At 53.3% G+C, this 21,392-nt stretch overlaps 1 protein-coding gene across 3 annotated transcripts in view; it reads left to right on the top strand.

Annotated features, from left to right (window-relative positions):
* CTSW (cathepsin W) overlaps nt 1-21,392 on the top strand; it is a 43,561-nt gene that overhangs the window by 3,826 nt on the left and 18,343 nt on the right. Inside the window, exons 1-4 of one of the 3 annotated variants that reach the window (XM_075569824.1) lie at nt 17,130-17,433; nt 18,146-18,200; nt 19,136-19,249; nt 20,259-20,398. In XM_075569824.1, the coding sequence (XP_075425939.1) occupies nt 17,362-17,433; nt 18,146-18,200; nt 19,136-19,249; nt 20,259-20,398 (381 nt within the window). In that variant the 5' untranslated portion in view covers nt 17,130-17,361. Of the gene's footprint in view, nt 1-17,129; nt 17,434-18,145; nt 18,201-19,135; nt 19,250-20,258; nt 20,399-21,392 lie in introns of those variants that run through there. The other 2 variants (XM_075569825.1, XM_075569826.1) reach the window with 2 other exon arrangements.

The raw sequence follows: 21,392 nt of genomic DNA, 5'->3' as shown, positions 1-21,392 counted from the left end.
TTCACCACTTGAGTTAGAAACTCTCTTTGTCCATATAAGAATTCATAAGTTATAAACACACATAATGCTACATAATAAAACATAAAGAAATACTAGAGGTCCAACTAGCTTATGTCTCTAAGATCGCCACAAATAATTCTCATAACGTTTGCCAAATTGTAACTTTTGTAATATCTGTTATTAGGTTTATGTGAAAATCTCCCTACAATTGTGCAAACTTGTGACATTCTCAAAAAACTTGGGACCGCAGTGAGAGTTAAATGCCTGCAAGAATTTTATTACTACTAGTGACACACCTTCAAATCCTATTCATCAATCAAATTTTAATTGCATAAGCAAGGAACTATCACTTTACATTTTTATCCACATCGTATGTGCTACAATTCAGCAATTTTTAAGTCCACTTGCTAGGTACTAACACTTATTGAATTAAATCAATTATAAACCATCCCTAGAATTGACAACCCAAATTAGTCTATACAATTTTGAGTCTATCTCAAAGTGATCATCTTCATCTTTAGGGATAAGTAATCCCCAGCAGAATGTCTGCAGTTTTTAAGTTTGCCATTTGTTTAAAGGAAGGCATTAAGAGGAAACAATTTTTTTTATATGTTAATGTACAATTTATATTATGCCCAAGATGCTTATACGCTTCACAGTTGTGATAAGAAAGGGTCTGTAGAGCATTTTGACACTAATAAGGCTGCCTGTTAACAACCAGCGAATCCACAGCTAAGTGTCAATTGTTGAAGGTATAAAGGACTGCTGCTACCCCGGATATGCCTACGTCACTGAGGAAGCTAATGCGAAACGCGTCTGACGGTTTTTGGTCATCACAGGCCACCGTAGGGAGGAAGTTGGATTGCCAGTTTTGGCCAGCATCTCGCCGGGAGCGCATGCGCATGCGCGAAGGACCGGGGGCTGTGTAAGGAGTGTGCAGGGAAGAAAGCAGACGAAGGAGGACCCAGCCCGTGCACAGGCGTTAGGAAACCTACCCTGCCGTTTGCTGAACCGTACACACTATCCAGAAGACACCTCCAACTGGAAACAGTCTACACATGACAACCCATCTCTGAGAGGGACGCTCTGTGGAGTCTGGATCCATCTCCTCCCTATGCCAAAAACTTTTGGCCGCTTGTGAGTTTTAATCTCTATTTTTTGTATGGTATTAAACGTTATTACACTATTTTTTCCCTTTTTCTTATTCTCTGAGGCGTCATCAGGGGGTTTCCCCTCACCCCCAACCCACCCTCCACCCAGAGGAGTAGTCATCTGATCAAGACCAGATACCTAGTGTGAGTGTGTCTCCTCCCCTATTTTATTCCCCTAAAATCAAGGTATATATGTATGTTGAACTTTCCCTCATTGTGGCCCCCCTCTCTCTTTTATTTTCTACGTCCATATATGTCCTGGGGCCACAAGCAGAAGAACGCGCCTGAGGATTCCTCCCCTTTTCCCTTCTATACATGCCATGATTGGGTTGAAAAGCTGACAATTACAATGCCCCCACATGGCTCAGGGGCACCCGGGCATAATACCTTTATTGCTGGCCTGGGTATCCCTTCACCGTCACAATACCCGCTCCCTATATCCCATGGTATTGCCCTATATACCCGCTCCCTATACCCCCTGATATTGCCCCATATACCCGCTCCCTATACCCCCTGATATTGCCCCATATACCCGCTCCCTATACTCCCTGGTATTGCCCCATATACCCGCTCCCTATACCCCCTGATATTGCCCCATATACCCGCTCCCTATACCCCCTGATATTGCCCCATATACCCGCTCCCTATACTCCCTGGTATTGCCCCATATACCCGCTCCCTATACCCCCTGATATTGCCCCATATACCCGCTCCCTATACCCCCTGATATTGCCCCATATACCCGCTCCCTATACTCCCTGGTATTGCCCCATATACCCGCTCCCTATACCCCCTGATATTGCCCCATATACCCGCTCCCTATACCCCCTGATATTGCCCCATATACCCACTCCCTATACCCCCTGTTATTGCCCCATATACCCGCTCCCTATACCCCCTGGTATTGCCCTCTCTCCTGTGTGTATAAATGGATGGGCAGGCAGGGAGTGGCTCGGTGAGTCAAACACACTGAGTGACACTGAGAGTTTGTAGCAGGGGAAATGGTTCAATTCCCGGTGTCGGCTCCTTGTGACCTTGGGCAAGTCACTTTATCTCCCTGTGCCTCAGGCACCAAACACATAGATTGTAAGCTCCACGGGGCAAGGACTGTGTCTGCATAATGTATCTGTAAAGCGCTGCGTATAACTAGCAGCGCTATACAAGAACATGCTTTATTATTATTATTAAAGGAAAGTTGGAGCCCCCCTGCAAACAGTAGGAAACAATGGGACACACTCTCGCAGTTTCTCGTTTTTTCGCCTGTTCGCAGGGTGCTCCAGCGTCCCTTATTCTGCCTGTCCGCAGGGTTCTCCAGCGTCCCTTTGCTGCCTGTTCACAGGGTGCTCCAGCGTCCCTTATCCTGCCTGTTCGCAGGGTGCTCCAACGTCCCTTATCCTGCCTGTTCGCAGGGTGCTCCAGCGTCCCTTTCCTGCCTGTTCGCAGGGTGCTCCAGCGTCCCTTATCCTGCCTGTTCGCAGGGTGCTCCAGCGTCCCTTATCCTGCCTGTTCGCAGGGTGCTCCAGCGTCCCTTATCCTGCCTGTTCGCAGGGTGCTCCAGCGTCCCTTATCCTGCCTGTTCGCAGGGTGCTCCAGTGTCCCTTTGCTGCCTGTTCGCAGGGTGCTCCAGCGTCCCTTATCCTGCCTGTTCGCAGGGTGCTCCAGCGTCCCTTATCCTGCCTGTTCGCAGGGTGCTCCAGCGTCCCTTTGCTGCCTGTTCGCAGAGTGCTCCAGCGTCCCTTTGCTACCTGTTCGCAGGGTGCTCCAGCGTCCCTTTGCTGCCTGTTCGCAGGGTGCTCCAGCGTCCCTTATCCTGCCTGTTCGCAGGGTGCTCCAGCGTCCCTTATCCTGCCTGTTCGCAGGGTGCTCCAGCGTCCCTTATCCTGCCTGTTCGCAGGGTGCTCCAGCGTCCCTTTGCTGCCTGTTCGCAGGGTGCTCCAGCGTCCCTTATCCTGCCTGTTCGCAGGGTGCTCCAGCGTCCCTTATCCTGCCTGTTTGCAGGGTGCTCCAGCGTCCCTTTGCTGCCTGTTCACAGGGTGCTCCAGCGTCCCTTATCCTGCCTGTTCGCAGGGTGCTCCAGCTTCCCTTATCCTGCCTGTTCGCAGGGTGCTCCAGCGTCCCTTTGCTGCCTGTTCGCAGGGTGCTCCAGCGTCCCTTATCCTGCCTGTTCGCAGGGTGCTCCAGCGTCCCTTATCCTGCCTGTCCGCAGGGTGCTCCAGCGTCCCTTATCCTGCCTGTTCGCAGGGTGCTCCAGCGTCCCTTATCCTGCCTGTTCGCAGGGTGCTCCAGCGTCCCTTATCCTGCCTGTTCGCAGGGTGCTCCAGCGTCCCTTTGCTACCTGTTCGCAGGGTGCTCCAGCGTCCCTTTGCTGCCTGTTCGCAGGGTGCTCCAGCGTCCCTTATCCTGCCTGTTCGCAGGGTGCTCCAGCGTCCCTTATCCTGCCTGTTCGCAGGGTGCTCCAGCGTCCCTTATCCTGCCTGTTCGCAGGGTGCTCCAGCGTCCCTTATCCTGCCTGTTTGCAGGGTGCTCCAGCGTCCCTTTGCTACCTGTTCGCAGGGTGCTCCAGCGTCCCTTTGCTACCTGTTCGCAGGGTGCTCCAGCTTCCCTTATCCTGCCTGTTCGCAGGGTGCTCCAGCGTCCCTTTGCTGCCTGTTCGCAGGGTGCTCCAGCGTCCCTTATCCTGCCTGTTCGCAGGGTGCTCCAGCTTCCCTTATCCTGCCTGTTTGCAGGGTGCTCCAGCGTCCCTTTGCTGCCTGTTCGCAGGGTGCTCCAGCGTCCCTTATCCTGCCTGTTCGCAGGGTGCTCCAGCGTCCCTTATCCTGCCTGTTCGCAGGGTGCTCCAGCGTCCCTTATCCTGCCTGTTCGCAGGGTGCTCCAGCGTCCCTTTGCTGCCTGTTCGCAGGGTGCTCCAGCGTCCCTTATCCTGCCTGTTCGCAGGGTGCTCCAGCGTCCCTTTGCTGCCTGTTCGCAGGGTGCTCCAGCGTCCCTTTGCTGCCTGTTCGCAGGGTGCTCCAGCGTCCCTTTGCTGCCTGTTCGCAGGGTGCTCCAGCGTCCCTTTGCTGCCTGTTCGCAGGGTGCTCCAGCGTCCCTTATCCTGCCTGTTCGCAGGGTGCTCCAGTGTCCCTTTGCTACCTGTTCGCAGGGTGCTCCAGCTTCCCTTATCCTGCCTGTTCGCAGGGTGCTCCAGCGTCCCTTTGCTGCCTGTTCGCAGGGTGCTCCAGCTTCCCTTATCCTGCCTGTTCGCAGGGTGCTCCAGCGTCCCTTATCCTGCCTGTTCGCAGGGTGCTCCAGCGTCCCTTATCCTGCCTGTCCGCAGGGTGCTCCAGCGTCCCTTATCCTGCCTGTTCGCAGGGTGCTCCAGCGTCCCTTATCCTGCCTGTTCGCAGGGTGCTCCAGCGTCCCTTATCCTGCCTGTTCGCAGGGTGCTCCAGCGTCCCTTTGCTACCTGTTCGCAGGGTGCTCCAGCGTCCCTTATCCTGCCTGTTCGCAGGGTGCTCCAGCGTCCCTTATCCTGCCTGTTTGCAGGGTGCTCCAGCGTCCCTTTGCTACCTGTTCGCAGGGTGCTCCAGCGTCCCTTTGCTACCTGTTCGCAGGGTGCTCCAGCTTCCGTTATCCTGCCTGTTCGCAGGGTGCTCCAGCGTCCCTTTGCTGCCTGTTCGCAGGGTGCTCCAGCTTCCCTTATCCTGCCTGTTCGCAGGGTGCTCCAGCGTCCCTTTGCTGCCTGTTCGCAGGGTGCTCCAGCGTCCTTTATCCTGCCTGTTCGCAGGGTGCTCCAGCTTCCCTTATCCTGCCTGTTTGCAGGGTGCTCCAGCGTCCCTTTGCTGCCTGTTCGCAGGGTGCTCCAGCGTCCCTTATCCTGCCTGTTCGCAGGGTGCTCCAGCGTCCCTTATCCTGCCTGTTCGCAGGGTGCTCCAGCGTCCCTTATCCTGCCTGTTCGCAGGGTGCTCCAGCGTCCCTTTGCTGCCTGTTCGCAGGGTGCTCCAGCGTCCCTTATCCTGCCTGTTCGCAGGGTGCTCCAGCGTCCCTTTGCTGCCTGTTCGCAGGGTGCTCCAGCGTCCCTTTGCTGCCTGTTCGCAGGGTGCTCCAGCGTCCCTTTGCTGCCTGTTCGCAGGGTGCTCCAGCGTCCCTTTGCTGCCTGTTCGCAGGGTGCTCCAGCGTCCCTTATCCTGCCTGTTCGCAGGGTGCTCCAGCGTCCCTTTGCTACCTGTTCGCAGGGTGCTCCAGCGTCCCTTTGCTACCTGTTCGCAGGGTGCTCCAGCTTCCCTTATCCTGCCTGTTCGCAGGGTGCTCCAGCGTCCCTTATCCTGCCTGTTCGCAGGGTGCTCCAGCTTCCCTTATCCTGCCTGTTCGCAGGGTGCTCCAGCGTCCCTTTGCTGCCTGTTCGCAGGGTGCTCCAGCGTCCCTTATCCTGCCTGTTCGCAGGGTGCTCCAGCTTCCCTTATCCTGCCTGTTTGCAGGGTGCTCCAGCGTCCCTTTGCTGCCTGTTCGCAGGGTGCTCCAGCGTCCCTTATCCTGCCTGTTCGCAGGGTGCTCCAGCGTCCCTTTGCTGCCTGTTCGCAGGGTGCTCCAGCGTCCCTTATCCTGCCTGTTCGCAGGGTGCTCCAGCGTCCCTTTGCTGCCTGTTCGCAGGGTGCTCCAGCGTCCCTTATCCTGCCTGTTCGCAGGGTGCTCCAGCGTCCCTTTGCTGCCTGTTCGCAGGGTGCTCCAGCGTCCCTTTGCTGCTTGTTCGCAGGGTGCTCCAGCGTCCCTTTGCTGCCTGTTCGCAGGGTGCTCCAGCGTCCCTTTGCTGCCTGTTCGCAGGGTGCTCCAGCGTCCCTTATCCTGCCTGTTTGCAGGGTGCTCCAGCGTCCCTTTGCTGCCTGTTCGCAGGGTGCTCCAGCTTCCCTTATCCTTCCTGTTCGCAGGGTGCTCCAGCGTCCCTTTGCTGCCTGTTCGCAGGGTGCTCCAGCTTCCCTTATCCTGCCTGTTCGCAGGGTGCTCCAGCGTCCCTTATCCTGCCTGTTCGCAGGGTGCTCCAGCGTCCCTTATCCTGCCTGTCCGCAGGGTGCTCCAGCGTCCCTTATCCTGCCTGTTCACAGGGTGCTCCAGCGTCCCTTATCCTGCCTGTTCGCAGGGTGCTCCAGCGTCCCTTATCCTGCCTGTTCGCAGGGTGCTCCAGCGTCCCTTTGCTACCTGTTCGCAGGGTGCTCCAGCGTCCCTTTGCTGCCTGTTCGCAGGGTGCTCCAGCGTCCCTTATCCTGCCTGTTCGCAGGGTGCTCCAGCGTCCCTTATCCTGCCTGTTCGCAGGGTGCTCCAGCATCCCTTATCCTGCCTGTTCGCAGGGTGCTCCAGCGTCCCTTATCCTGCCTGTTCGCAGGGTGCTCCAGCGTCCCTTATCCTGCCTGTTTGCAGGGTGCTCCAGCGTCCCTTTGCTACCTGTTCGCAGGGTGCTCTAGCGTCCCTTTGCTACCTGTTCGCAGGCTGCTCCAGCTGCCCTTATCCTGCCTGTTCGCAGGGTGCTCCAGCGTCCCTTTGCTGCCTGTTCGCAGGGTGCTCCAGCTTCCCTTATCCTGCCTGTTCGCAGGGTGCTCCAGCGTCCCTTTGCCTGTTCGCAGGGTGCTCCAGCGTCCCTTATCCTGCCTGTTCGCAGGGTGCTCCAGCTTCCCTTATCCTGCCTGTTTGCAGGGTGCTCCAGCGTCCCTTTGCTGCCTGTTCGCAGGGTGCTCCAGCGTCCCTTATCCTGCCTGTTCGCAGGGTGCTCCAGCGTCCCTTATCCTGCCTGTTCGCAGGGTGCTCCAGCGTCCCTTATCCTGCCTGTTCGCAGGGTGCTCCAGCGTCCCTTTGCTGCCTGTTCGCAGGGTGCTCCAGCGTCCCTTATCCTGCCTGTTCGCAGGGTGCTCCAGCGTCCTTTTGCTGCCTGTTCGCAGGGTGCTCCAGCGTCCCTTTGCTGCCTGTTCGCAGGGTGCTCCAGCGTCCCTTTGCTGCCTGTTCGCAGGGTGCTCAAGCGTCCCTTTGCTGCCTGTTCGCAGGGTGCTCCAGCGTCCCTTATCCTGCCTGTTCGCAGGGTGCTCCAGCGTCCCTTTGCTACCTGTTCGCAGGGTGCTCCAGCTTCCCTTATCCTGCCTGTTCGCAGGGTGCTCCAGCGTCCCTTTGCTGCCTGTTCACAGGGTGCTCCAGCGTCCCTTATCCTGCCTGTTCGCAGGGTGCTCCAGCTTCCCTTATCCTGCCTGTTCGCAGGGTGCTCCAGCGTCCCTTATCCTGCCTGTTCGCAGGGTGCTCCAGCGTCCCTTATCCTGCCTGTCCGCAGGGTGCTCCAGCGTCCCTTATCCTGCCTGTTCGCAGGGTGCTCCAGCATCCCTTATCCTGCCTGTTCGCAGGGTGCTCCAGCGTCCCTTATCCTGCCTGTTCGCAGGGTGCTCCAGCGTCCCTTTGCTACCTGTTCGCAGGGTGCTCCAGCGTCCCTTTGCTGCCTGTTCGCAGGGTGCTCCAGCGTCCCTTATCCTGCCTGTTCGCAGGGTGCTCCAGCGTCCCTTATCCTGCCTGTTCGCAGGGTGCTCCAGCGTCCCTTATCCTGCCTGTTCGCAGGGTGCTCCAGCGTCCCTTATCCTGCCTGTTTGCAGGGTGCTCCAGCGTCCCTTTGCTACCTGTTCGCAGGGTGCTCCAGCGTCCCTTTGCTACCTGTTCGCAGGGTGCTCCAGCTTTCCTTATCCTGCCTGTTCGCAGGGTGCTCCAGCGTCCCTTTGCTGTCTGTTCGCAGGGTGCTCCAGCTTCCCTTATCCTGCCTGTTCGCAGGGTGCTCCAGCGTCCCTTTGCTGCCTGTTCGCAGGGTGCTCCAGCGTCCCTTATCCTGCCTGTTTGCAGGGTGCTCCAGCGTCCCTTTGCTGCCTGTTCGCAGGGTGCTCCAGCGTCCCTTATCCTGCCTGTTCGCAGGGTGCTCCAGCGTCCCTTATCCTGCCTGTTCGCAGGGTGCTCCAGCGTCCCTTATCCTGCCTGTTCGCAGGGTGCTCCAGCGTCCCTTTGCTGCCTGTTCGCAGGGTGCTCCAGCGTCCCTTTGCTGCCTGTTCGCAGGGTGCTCCAGCGTCCCTTTGCTGCCTGTTCGCAGGGTGCTCCAGCGTCCCTTATCCTGCCTGTTCGCAGGGTGCTCCAGCGTCCCTTTGCTACCTGTTCGCAGGGTGCTCCAGCTTCCCTTATCCTGCCTGTTCGCAGGGTGCTCCAGCTTCCCTTATCCTGCCTGTTCGCAGGGTGCTCCAGCGTCCCTTATCCTGCCTGTACGCAGGGTGCTCCAGCGTCCCTTTGCTGCCTGTTCGCAGGGTGCTCCAGCGTCCCTTATCCTGCCTGTTCGCAGGGTGCTCCAGCGTCCCTTTGCTGCCTGTTCGCAGGGTGCTCCAGCGTCCCTTATCCTGCCTGTTCGCAGGGTGCTCCAGCGTCCCTTATCCTGCCTGTTCGCAGGGTGCTCCAGCGTCCCTTTGCTGCCTGTTCGCAGGGTGCTCCAGCGTCCCTTATCCTGCCTGTTCGCAGGGTGCTCCAGCGTCCCTTATCCTGCCTGTTCGCAGGGTGCTCCAGCGTCCCTTATCCTGCCTGTTCGCAGGGTGCTCCAGTATCCCTTTGCTGCCTGTTCGCAGGGTGCTCCAGCGTCCCTTATCCTGCCTGTTCGCAGGGTGCTCCAGCGTCCCTTATCCTGCCTGTTCGCAGGGTGCTCCAGCGTCCCTTTGCTGCCTGTTCGCAGGGTGCTCCAGCGTCCCTTTGCTGCCTGTTCGCAGGGTGCTCCAGCGTCCCTTTGCTGCCTGTTCGCAGGGTGCTCCAGCATCCCTTATCCTGCCTGTTCGCAGGGTGCTCCAGCGTCCCTTATCCTGCCTGTTCGCAGGGTGCTCCAGCGTCCCTTATCCTGCCTGTTCGCAGGGTGCTCCAGCGTCCCTTTGCTGCCTGTTCGCAGGGTGCTCCAGCGTCCCTTATCCTGCCTGTTCGCAGGGTGCTCCAGCGTCCCTTATCCTGCCTGTTCGCAGGGTGCACCAGCGTCTCTTATCCTGCCTGTTCGCAGGGTGCTCCAGCGTCCCTTTGCTGCCTGTTCGCAGGGTGCTCCAGCGTCCCTTTGCTGCCTGTTCGCAGGGTGCTCCAGCGTCCCTTATCCTGCCTGTTCGCAGGGTGCTCCAGCGTCCCTTTGCTGCCTGTTCGCAGGGTGCTCCAGCGTCCCTTTGCTGCCTGTTCGCAGGGTGCTCCAGCGTCCCTTATCCTGCCTGTTCGCAGGGTGCTCCAGCGTCCCTTTGCTGCCTGTTCGCAGGGTGCTCCAGCGTCCCTTTGCTGCCTGTTCGCAGGGTGCTCCAGCTTCCCTTATCCTGCCTGTTCGCAGGGTGCTCCAGCGTCCCTTATCCTGCCTGTTCGCAGGGTGCTCCAGCTTCCCTTATCCTGCCTGTTCGCAGGGTGCTCCAGCGTCCCTTTGCTGCCTGTTCGCAGGGTGCTCCAGCGTCCCTTATCCTGCCTGTTCGCAGGGTGCTCCAGCGTCCCTTTGCTGCCTGTTCGCAGGGTGCTCCAGCGTCCCTTTGCTGCCTGTTCGCAGGGTGCTCCAGCGTCCCTAATCCTGCCTGTTCGCAGGGTGCTCCAGCGTCCCTTTGCTGCCTGTTCGCAGGGTGCTCCAGCGTCCCTTTGCTGCCTGCTTGGATTTCGCGGAGAAACGGAAGCACACACCTGTGGAGGAACATCACACAGAAGACCACACAAATGTGCGTTACATTACTCCTGCACACTGTGACGATGGAGAGGATTTGGCCCGGGATTAAAGGGGTTACACCCCAATTGGCCACTCTCTAACCTCACCAGGGAGACAAGGGGTTAACTGGGCTGAGGCCCAGACGTGTGATTTAACCCTTGTCATAACCTGAAAATGTATATTCCCTGTTCCCCCATGGTTTATTGTTAATCAGTGTCTGCATCACACACACACTAGAATCCATCCGGGAGCACAAGGGTTAATAGTCCTTTAATGATTATAGCTCTTTGTGAAGTTTTCCCGCCTTTTCAGGCACCATTTTGCAGGTCCCCATTGGCCGCCATTAGGGCTCCATGCATTCCAATGGAGAATCTTGTTGTTTTAGTCCTGTTTCCTGTAAAGACCAGCAGGTGGCGACCGAGAGGGAGAGCGGCGGTTTCCCATTGAAAGTCAATGGGCTCATCGACTTCAATGGAGGTTCCTCGAGGTAACTTTCGAAGAACGAGTTGGCTGCCGTCCAGACCGCAAACCGCAAAGCGGATACAATGTCCTTTAAAAGAGTTAAAATCACTTGAGTCAAGTTCAACGTTAATTGGCGTGGGAATAAACAGTTCTGGGGGCCTGTGGCAGGACGGCCTCGCGGCGGGGTCAGTAAGACACTAGACACGGTGGGAAACGTTCAACTATAGTGGTTTATTAAAATAAATACGGGTGCACTGTCCCTTTAAGAAACTACTTTCTTGCAAATTAAAGCCTAGTCCCGTTAAGGACACTAACTCACTTCTTGAGCCCTTACTAACAGGACAGCCAGCTAATCTGGTCATGCCCAAAACATGCTACACAAACGATAACCAATAAGCATAATAAGAATAAAGTCTTATCTGTTTCAGCTCCAAACAGCAAACAGGAACACGGTTCCGGGGAGCAGGCTGTGTCCAGCCTCGCAGTAATGTTTATCTTTATCCTGGGTTGGGGTCCCAGCTGGTCCCAGCAGCAAAGCTCCTCGCAGGACTGGGGACCAGGGCAGCAGCAGCTGCTACGGCTTCCAAGCCGGGAGAGTTCTCTCCACCTTCCTGTGGAAAAACAAGCTCACCTTGTGTGAGCAACTTCCTGCTTTTTAAAGCACTTGTTTCACTGATAGTTCAGCCCCTGTTTAATTAGGATGCAGCTGTGCTTTCTCTGTCTGAGGAGATTAACACTCAGTGATCTGGCTGCAGCATCTCTCTTTGACTCAGTAGGCTGTGACAGTGAGTGACTCTGTCACATATCCCTCTCCCCAGCGAAACATTGTCCTGTGGAGCGGCCCGTTCAACATTCCCGTGCACCAGCATCTTTGTCGCCAATGTCTGACGTCGGCCCTTCCCTCCCCCTTTTTTTTTTCTTGCCTTCCAATTTAGGCATTTTCTTTTTGGGGTAATTACCAGGCCATCTGGGCCTGAGGACTGGTACCTCACTATCTCCTTTAATTCAGATGCAAGACTGAAATCTTGTAAAACTATGGAGTCCTCCAAGGCTTGTTTGGCTTCGTTAAGCTGCACTCTTAAATCTGCAATCTTTAACTGTAATTTCCTTGATTTCGCGGCATCCGCTGGTATATCCACGCTAACAATTGGCTCTCGCAGCTCAGAGACTATTTCTGCCACAATCTGAATTCTCCGGTCATCATCTTTAACAATACGGAGCAATAATTCCACTAGACACGTTATAAGGGAAGTTGGTGTATTAGGTATCACAAGCATCTCTTGTAGGACAGCAAGAAGGCGTTTCCTGCCTCCTTCTTCACTGGTATCTAGACAGCCGACTATAAGAATCAGCTGCTGACCTATAAATTCTTTAATCAGCATGGCTTCAATTTGTGTCATATCCGCTTTTTGTTCTTCTGTGAGAACAGCAGGGTTTTGAAGATAACTTAAGAGATAGTCTGCATAGACAGCGGGCTCTGGTAAAACATGTTCCAGTGCAGCCTCCCCTTCATCATCCTTTGACTTTATCTCTACCGCCACCTTTTCCTTGGACTGCTTCAGTGACCCAAACGTCTGTCTTGGGCTTGTAAGCTTTTCCTCCAGCTACTTCTGAGAAACCTCCTGCTGGGCAGCAGTAGAGTCCAACGTAGCGTCCCGCTCAGACTTTAGAGACTCGAGCTCCTTGACCAGGTCACACTTTTGTTTCTCCGCCATCCTGCGGCCAGCCCGCTCAGACTCCAGATCCTTCCTCAGGTCTTGAAGCAGTCCTTCTGCCTTTCTTCTTTCACTCAGTGCGGCTGCTAGTTCATCTTCGTTAGAATTGAGTTGCGATTCTATGTCTCCTAGCAGACTCAGAGCAAGGCTTAAATCTGTCTCTCTTTCTTTATTCTGGACCTGCAGCTGCTGGTGCTCCTCCCGGACCTTGTCTAGCTCCAGCTGTAGCCGGGCCCCCTCATTGGTCGTGTAGTCCAGCCGCTTGTGGATATCAGCCATCTCAGTTTCATGGTGCAACATCAGGCAGGCCACCTGACGGACGGACACCTCCTCCGTCTTGGCGCGCTGCGTCTCGTGCTCAGCCATCTGCGTTTGCAGCTCTTCAATCTGATGCTGCCAGTCCCCTCTCAGGGCCTTCACCTCTTCCCGGTGCTTACTCTGGGTTTGCATCAACGCCTCCTCCATCTTTTTGAGCTCTGCAGTTCTTGTCGCCAGTATCGCTGTTGCTTCTGTCTTCCAGGCTTCTTTCTCCTTGGCATACTGACTCATGGAGATGGAGTTGCCTCTCTGCTTCTCCAGCTCTTGCTCCAGTCTTTGGACCTTCTCATGTTCCCTCTCACACAGAGTCACCTGGCTTCTAAGCTCCGCCTCCAGCGATGCTCTTGTGGCGCTCAACGTGATCTTCAGCTGCTCCAGGGCAAGGCATTCTTTTTCCAGCATTTTCTCTGCATTCTGCAGAGCAGCCTGTACTTCATTTTTTTCTTGCGCCAATTGCGTCTTCACTTTCTGCGCTTGGTGAAGCTTCTCAGTCCCATCACTGACCTGACCAGTCAGGTTTAAAACCTCTTCCTTCAGGTTTATATTCTCAATTTTCACAGTCTCTATATCCCTTAGGACCGTTTCATTGGCTTTCTTCAAAGTACCCAGCTCTGCCCCTAGCGATTCTCTTGTGGCGTACAGCGTGGCCCTCAGTTCCTCATGCTGTTCTGTGGGGACATACTGGGTACTCAGCCGTTCCTGTAGCACTCGCTGCTTCTCCTTGGCTGCTTGCAGACTTGCATGTAGCTCTTGCAGCTGGCTCCGCCATTAGTGCATTGCCTGTGTGTGCTGCTGCAGGGAGACACGTTGCATCCTCTCTGCATTCTGCAGTGCTTCCTGCACCTCTAGCTTTTCCTGGATCAATTGCTTCTCCACTTTTCCTGCTTGGTGGAGCTTCTTATCACCTTTACTGATTTGATCAGTCAAGTCTGAATTTTTCTGCGTCAGACTTACATTCTCCTTCCTTACAGTCTCTAAATCCCTCAGGGCATTCTCATGGGTTTCCTTCAACATACCCAGCTCTGTGTTTAGACTGTGGCCCTCCTGGCGTGAGAGCTCCAGCTCTGTTTTGAGCATGCTAGCTTCTTGGTGAGAAACTTCTAAGTCTCTGATGAAGTTTTGCACATCTCTCTGGGACATCTGATAGCACAGTCTCCAGTCAGGACTTGTTCTCTCTGATTCCCTGTTAGCAATTGAGGTGTTGGCTTTATTCAAGCTTGTCGTCAGCTCCTCCAACTCACTCCGCAAGAGATGCTCTGTTTTCTTTAACTCCTCATACTCAAGTATAGCTGGGAGTATACACCTCTGTACCTCTGCATTAGCTTCTCGCTCCCTATTCAATTGTTTCTGCAAGACATCATAATCACGCTGGGCAGTTTGGAGTGCAGAAATTAAGGCCTCTTTTTCCTGGCTCAAGGATTCAGCTTCCCTTTGCTCCTCCTTTTCCTTTGCCACTGCTCCTGTGACAATTCTGCCCATCACTCCGGTCTGCAGCACATCTCGGTGGCTTGCTGACGCCTGTTGTCCTGATATCGCAGGCTCAAGTGGTTTGGTCACTTCCTCTGTGACTTGAAAAATATTTTTCTTTTTCTTCTTTCTCTTTGTTTTATGCGTTCCAGAGACATCAGTGGTACTGGGCACACACACACTGGACACTTTTTTGCAGCTTTCATCTGCGGGTACGTCTCTCTTCTCGGGGCCACATATGCGTCATCATCATAATCATCATATGGCCTGAAGGGACACTGTTTTGTATGGTTATGTACATTGCAAAACTGACACTTGACGGCGGCCATTTTAAAACCCCGTTTTTCTTTGTTTTTTGTTTTTTACACCCGACGAGGCAGACTTTGCACAACACACGTAAGTTGTTCTTGCTTTACAATATTTGAACCTTCTGGGTTCTTCTTAGGGCAACTTCTTTGCAAAAATCCATTTTTACTTTCTTTTTTACCAGACAGGGCAAACTTTGCTCACAGCACTTGCTAGCTGCAAATTCACTCACTTCAGCAAAAGGTATTAGCTTTACACAGCAATCCTTTCATACCCGACGGGGCAAAATTTACACTCAGCGCTTGCTAGCTGTAACTTCCACGCTTCAGCAAAAATCATTTTTTTTCCGCTTGAGTTCAGTGTCTCAACACATCTTCATCTACTGACCCCCAGAGGCGTAGCATCCCACTTCTGACACCACCTGTGGCAGGACGGCCTCGCGGCGGGGTCAGTAAGACACTAGACACGGTGGGAAACGTTCAACTATAGTGGTTTATTAGCCACAACCAAAATAAATACGGGTGCACTGTCCCTTTAAGAAACTACTTTCTTGCAAATTAAAGCCTTGTCCCGTTAGGGACACTAACTCACTTCTTGAGCCCTTACTAACAGGACAGCCAGCTAATCTGGTCATGCCCAAAACATGCTACACAAACGATAACCAATAAGCATAATAAGAATAAAGTCTTATCTGTTTCAGCTCCAAACAGCAAACAGGAACACAGTTCCGGGGAGCAGGCTGTGTCCAGCCTCGCAGTAATGTTTATCTTTATCCTGGGTTGGGGTCCCAGCTGGTCCCAGCAGCAAAGCTCCTCGCAGGACTGGGGACCAGGGCAGCAGCAGCTGCTACGGCTTCCAAGCCGGGAGAGTTCTCTCCACCTGCCTGTGGAAAAACAAGCTCACCTTGTGTGAGCAACTTCCTGCTTTTTAAAGCACTTGTTTCACTGATAGTTCAGCCCCTGTTTAATTAGGCTGCAGCTGTGCTTTCTCTGTCTGAGGAGATTAACAGTCTGTGAACTGGCTGCAGCATCTCTCCATTCACTGTCACAGCCTACTGAGTCAGTGACTCTGTCACAGGGCCCTAGAAATAAAATTCATTTTGCCCCTAGTTCCTAGGCTTCCCCCCACTCGACCACAACCGGGTCCCCGAATCCTGGACCCCCGATAAGGGTCGAACCGAGAAGAGCGGGTCGCGCCATAGGCTTCAATGGCGGCGGCAGAAACAGCTCCGAAAAATGACTAAGTGTGAAATGCTGTCATTTAGGAATCCATATCTCCGATTCCGGAGGGACCAGAGGATCAAGGTTTGGGGTATCTGTAGTCACTGCTCCGGCATCACTGCAGAACCATCCTTGACCCTCTTGGACGAACCCGACGGAGTATGGACCCCCTTGAAAGTTCGGGACTTTTTCCCATTGATTCTAATGGGGGAAAAGCCGCATGGTGAAAAAATGACTAAGTGTAAAATGTTGAAATGTGTAAGTCCATATCTCCGGTTCTGGAATGCCCAGAGGGATGGGATTTGGGTGACATGTAGCCAAGGTTCCGGCTTTAATGCATGCCCATTTCCAGCCCCCTCAGTCCAACCAGACGGAGTATGGACGACTGTAAAGATTTGTGGATTTTCTCATAGACTTCAATGGCGGCGGTTCCCCATTGAAAGTCTATGGTAGGAAACCCCATTGACTACAACGGCGGAGTTGCTTCATTGAAACCCATGGCGGCGGAGCCCGTTGTTTTCAATGGGGATTTAGTGAAAGGCTGAGATTTCTTTTAGCGGAGATTTTTGTATTAAAATGAAAAATGATTTAATGTGCATTTGTGTAACTCCGGCTCCATAGGTCGTAGCAAGTCGCTTTTTGGATCATATGGTGTCCCAGTTCTGGCAATGAGAACTGGGAAGTTTGGACCTGCTAGACCCAACGGAACCGGATATTTTAATATGTCTATGTTTTATGCTTAATACTGTATTCTAAGGTATGGATAAATTCCAGAGGAAATTTCTTTGGCCATAATGTAGCAGATGGCCCGAGAGGTGACCGAATGTCTAGGACTTAAGTATTGTTCAAAGAGTTTTGTCACCCTCACTGTTTATTTGAAGCTCAAACCAGAGCAGTTTTTAAGTGTTCCATTTAACACCTTCCAACAAAGGTTTTCCTGCCAGAAAGCCAAATGGGTAGGCTGGCTGGTATTCCCTTTGCATATGTGGGGCTACAGAAATGAGACCCCAGAGTTCTACTGCGCATGTGCCAACCAGCAGGGGGGCATGGGTCAGAATGCTTTCCCACGTTAGTGAGTGGCTGGAGGTAATTGAAAACCAATCCCCTGTACTTAAGGTTATGGATAGGGCCACAAAAGGTATATAATCTGTGGTCAAGCCCTTAGCCATTGTTCTTCATGTTCTGCAAGTTCTTCAAGTGTTCAGTCTGTTCTATACCATCTTGATTGCTGAGAGAAACGCTATGCACTGTCTTCCTGCCAGAGGTCTTTTCATGCTTTTGGTGTCTTGATGACTATGAAGAGTGCTGTATGAACTGCCAGTCCAGATGTGACTGCTTCATCATTTCCATTTTAACTAAGTGTCTATATTTTGCCTGTTATTTGTACATTATTGTGTGTTCACCTTTATCAAGGAATAAATTATATTTTATCATATCTAAGTCTCGTCCCAGTTCAAACCCAGGTATATATATATTTATATATAGTTTTGGTGTAAATTACAGCCTGTCACAAGCTACCGTGACACACACCATATTACTTGTCCACATCGATGCTCATATGTCTGGACACTAACCAGGGGGAGTTTTTACAATTCAAGAGGTGAAACTCCATCCAGCTATTCGATTCATACTGGACAGCGGTGTGGTCATTATCTGATAATTGGTCTATACATTCATGTGTGATACTTCGAGGATTTGAACAGTGGAAATGTATTGTCTCAATGATGTGCTTATATAAGCTATTGATCTTCGTTTGGGCACCATACAGCTTTCTCTCTCTGTATAAATGGATGGATGTGGGGCTTGTGGTTTCCCAGTCACACCCATTCTGGTCACTCGTAATCTCTCTGACTCACTCTCTCTCACAGAGATTTCTCTAGCACACTTGTATAGCAGTCTCTCTCTCACGTGCAGCCACCTCGCTCTCTCTCACATATAGCCACCTCGCTCTCTCTCACACACACGTATAGCAGTCTATCTCTTTCTCTTATAGCAGACTTTCTCTCTCTCACACACATATAGCAGTCTCTCTCCCTCTTATCATGTCTCTCCTGTGCACTCTCTGTGTTCTGGCGGCTCTTTTTGTAGACACAGTCTCGGGTACTACGAACATGGTGACTGTCCCATTATACCTTGCACTCTAACTCTCTGTAACTCTCTCTCCCCACCTTTCTCTCTCACCTCTAACACAGTCCCTTATTTCTCCATCCTTCCCTCTAACTATCTATAAACTATCTATCCTATATATATATATATATATATATACTTTCTCTCCTTTAAACCTCTGTTCCTCCCTCACTTTCTCCCCTATCTCCCCCTCTCTATCTCTTCCCTCTCCTTCCCACCCTCTCTCGCTTGTTTCTCCCACACACCTCCTATCCCCCTCCCTCTCTCTTCTCTCCCCTCTCTCTCCTATCTTCCTCTCTCACACATCCTTCTCTCTCTGTCTCCCTCTCTCCTATCTTTCTCTTTCCCTCTATCCCTATCCTATCTCTCTTGCCCCCCCTCGCCTTCTTTCACCCGCTCCTCTCCTATCTCTCTCTTTCCCCCCTCTCCCTCTCTCCTTCCCCCCTCTCTATTATCTCTCTCTCTCCCCCTCTCCTATCTCTCTCTCTCCCCAACTCCCTCGCCTATTTCTCCTCCCTCTTTCTCTCCCTCTCACACTCTCTATCCCCCCCTCTCTCTCCTATTTCTCCCCACTCTTTCTCTCCCCCTCACTCTCTCTCTCTGTCCCCCCTCTCCTATTTCTCCACCCTCGCTCTCTCCCTTCACACTCTCTCCCCTCACTCCCCCCTCCTCTCTCTCATTTCTCTCTCTCTCTTTCAGAAGCAGTTTGACATTTTTATTCTTCAGTTTAACAAGACGTACAGGAGCAGAGAAGGTAAAAGCTGAGTGACGCTCTGCAGGGAAGGAATCAATGGAGCAATGCTCTGCAGATGTCTGGCAAGGGAAGGGTTCATGGAGCGATGCTCTGCGAGTCTCGTAGCGATCAGGGTAAGAAAGCGATGCTCTGCAGACAGGATGTTTAACTTACACCTTATCGTGGCTTTCACACCGTGGCGGTGTCAGTGAGAAGGCAGAGGTGCGAATGTTACACCCCTCCCCTGCCAAAGACCCGCAGAGCATCGCTCCATTACCCCCTCCCCTGCCAGAGACCCGCAGAGCATCACTCCATTACCCCCTCCCCTGCCAAAGACCCGCAGAGCATTGCTCCATTACCCCCTCCCCTGCCAGAGACCCGCAGAGCATCACTCCATTACCCCCTCCCCTGCCAAAGACCTGCAGAGCATCACTCCATTACCCCCTCCCAAGCCAGAGACCCGCAGAGCATCGCTCTATTACCCCCTCCCCAAGACCCGCAGAGCATCGCTCCATTACCCCTTCCCCTGCCTAAGATCCGCAGAGCATCGCTCCATTACCCCCACTCCTGCCAAAGACCTGCAGAGCATCGCTCCATTACCCCTTCCCCTGCCAGAGACCCGCAGAGCATCGCTCCATTACCCCTTCCCCTGCCTAAGATCCGCAGAGCATCGCTCCATTACCCCCACTCCTGCCAGAGACCCGCAGAGCATCGCTCCCTTACCCCCTCCCCTGCCAAAGACCTGCAGAGCATCGCTCCATTACCCCCTCCCCTGCCAGAGACCCACAGAGCATCGCTCCATTAACCCCATCCCTGCCAGAGACCTGCAGAGTGACGCTCCATTAACCCCACCCCTGCCAGAAACCTGCAGAGCATCACTCCATTAACCCCTCCCTTGCCAGGGACCTGAGAGCGTTATCTGCGTTCTTCACCATTACACCGCTCTCACCCCGCAGAGTTTCAGCGCCGGCTGCTGATATTCTCCGACAATCTGCTAGAGGCGCGTCGCCTGCAGAGAGAGGAGCGCGGTACAGCACAGTACGGGGTCACCAAGTTCAGTGACCTCACAGGTAGGACGCTGTTATTATCATTGTTTATTTGTAAAGCGCTAACATATCCCGACGCGCGGTACAAAGGGGGCACAGAGAGATGGAAGTTACAGAAACTGAATGACATACAAGGAAGGAGAGACGTTCACAGATACAGGAGGTACTGACTGGTCCCCAGAGCTTACACTCTACAGGGAATAAGGGGCAATGTTGAAATAAAAGGTAAAGTGGCTGCTCATTGTGGGACGGAGTATACATCAGGTTGGAGTATGTTCCAGCCACACAGCTGATTCCAATGGGGTTGGGGTTGGGCAAGGGGGGGGGGGGGGCGAGTCGGGTTCCTTAAAAATGTGAGTTTTAACATCTGAGAGCTGGGGAAGAGTCTGATGGTGTGTGTGGAGAATCCAAGAGAGACAAGGAAGCTCTGCCACTGACTGTCTGTGTGACCTCGGTCATTCCTCTCCTTCCCGGCTCTGCCACTGACTGTCTGTGTGACCTCGGTCATTCCTCCCCTTCCCGGCTCTGCCACTGACTGTCTGTGTGACCTCGGTCATTCCTCCCCTTCCCGGCTCAGCCACTGACTGTCTGTGTGACCTCGGTCATTCCTCCCCTTCTCGGCTCTGCCACTGACTGTCTGTGTGACCTCGGTCATTCCTCCCCTTCCCGGCTCTGCCACTGACTGTGTGACCTCGGTCATTCCTCCCCTTCCCGGCTCTGCCACTGACTGTCTGTGTGACCTCGGTCATTCCTCCCCTTCCTGGCTCTGCCACTGACTGTCTGTGTGACCTCGGTCATTCCTCCCCTTCCCGGCTCTGCCACTGACTGTCTGTGTGACCTCGGTCATTCCTCCCCTTCCTGGCTCTGCCACTGACTGTCTGTGTGACCTCGGTCATTCCTCCCCTTCCCGGCTCTGCCACTGACTGTCTGTGTGACCTCGGTCATTCCTCCCCTTCCCGGCTCTGCCACTGACTGTCTGTGTGACCTCGGTCATTCCTCCCCTTCCTGGCTCTGCCACTGTCTGTGTCCACAGACGAGGAATTTCGCAGTTACCATCTGCCTCCGAGGATTTTCTTGACTCCACCCCCTCGGAGGCGTGTCACATCAGAGGCTCCGCCCCCTTCCACATGTGACTGGCGCAAGAGAGGAGTCATATCAACGGTCAAACATCAGGTGAGAAATATTAGTGTAATAATCACAGTGAAACACACAGAACCCCTACAAGCTCATATTGAACCCCCAAAATAACCACATATATATATATATATATATATATATATATATATATATATATATATATATATATACGTATAAGTGCCAAAGACGAGTGCTACTGAGCATGGCAATATATATTTAAAACCAGAGACAGAACATGAAACACAGACAGCTCAGTGCTACATCCTATGACACAAATACACAGTACATTGCCTAAATATATATATATATATTGTGGCAGGACGGCCTCGCGGCGGGGTCAGTAAGACGCTAGACACGATGGGAAACGTTAAACTATAGTGGTTTATTAGCCACAACCAAAATAAAGTACGGGTGCACTGTCCCTTTAAGAAACTACTTTCTAGAAATTAAAGCCTATTCCCATTAGGGAAACTAACTCACTTCTTGAGCCCTTACTAACAGGACAGCCAGCTAATCTGGTCATGCCCAAAACATATGCTACACAAAGGATAAGGGCTGGGACCCGCTGCGCCCGGTGGCGCAGGCGGCGGCGTGAGCGCAACTCACCATTGCGTTTTAAACTCACGATCCGGTCCCAGTCCCTCCTCACTGCCAACTGACTACGTACTGTGACGCGTCAGCCAGCAGGGGATACAAGAGAATGGTGTTCCCGTGCGGCGACACGTCACATGGTACGCGAGTCGAGGCCAATGGGGAGGAGGGGACGGAACTAGCTAGATGGGAGGCGCCATGGGCGGGGAGCAGGGAAGGAGCTGCGGTTATTAAAGTGTGTGTGTATGTATGTGTGTATGTGTGTATGTGTGTATGTGTGTATGTGTGTATGTGTGTGTGTATGTGTGATGTATGTGTGTATGTATGTATGTATGTGTGTATGTATGTATGTGTGTATGTGTGTATGTGTGTGTGTATGTGTGTGTGTGTGTGTGTATGTGTGTGTGTGTATGTGTGTGTGTGTTGTGTGTGTGTGTGT

Source organism: Ascaphus truei, chromosome 14 (assembly GCF_040206685.1).
Source record: "Ascaphus truei isolate aAscTru1 chromosome 14, aAscTru1.hap1, whole genome shotgun sequence".
Taxonomy (NCBI): domain Eukaryota; kingdom Metazoa; phylum Chordata; class Amphibia; order Anura; family Ascaphidae; genus Ascaphus; species Ascaphus truei.
This window is presented reverse-complemented; position numbering and strand designations above follow the sequence as displayed.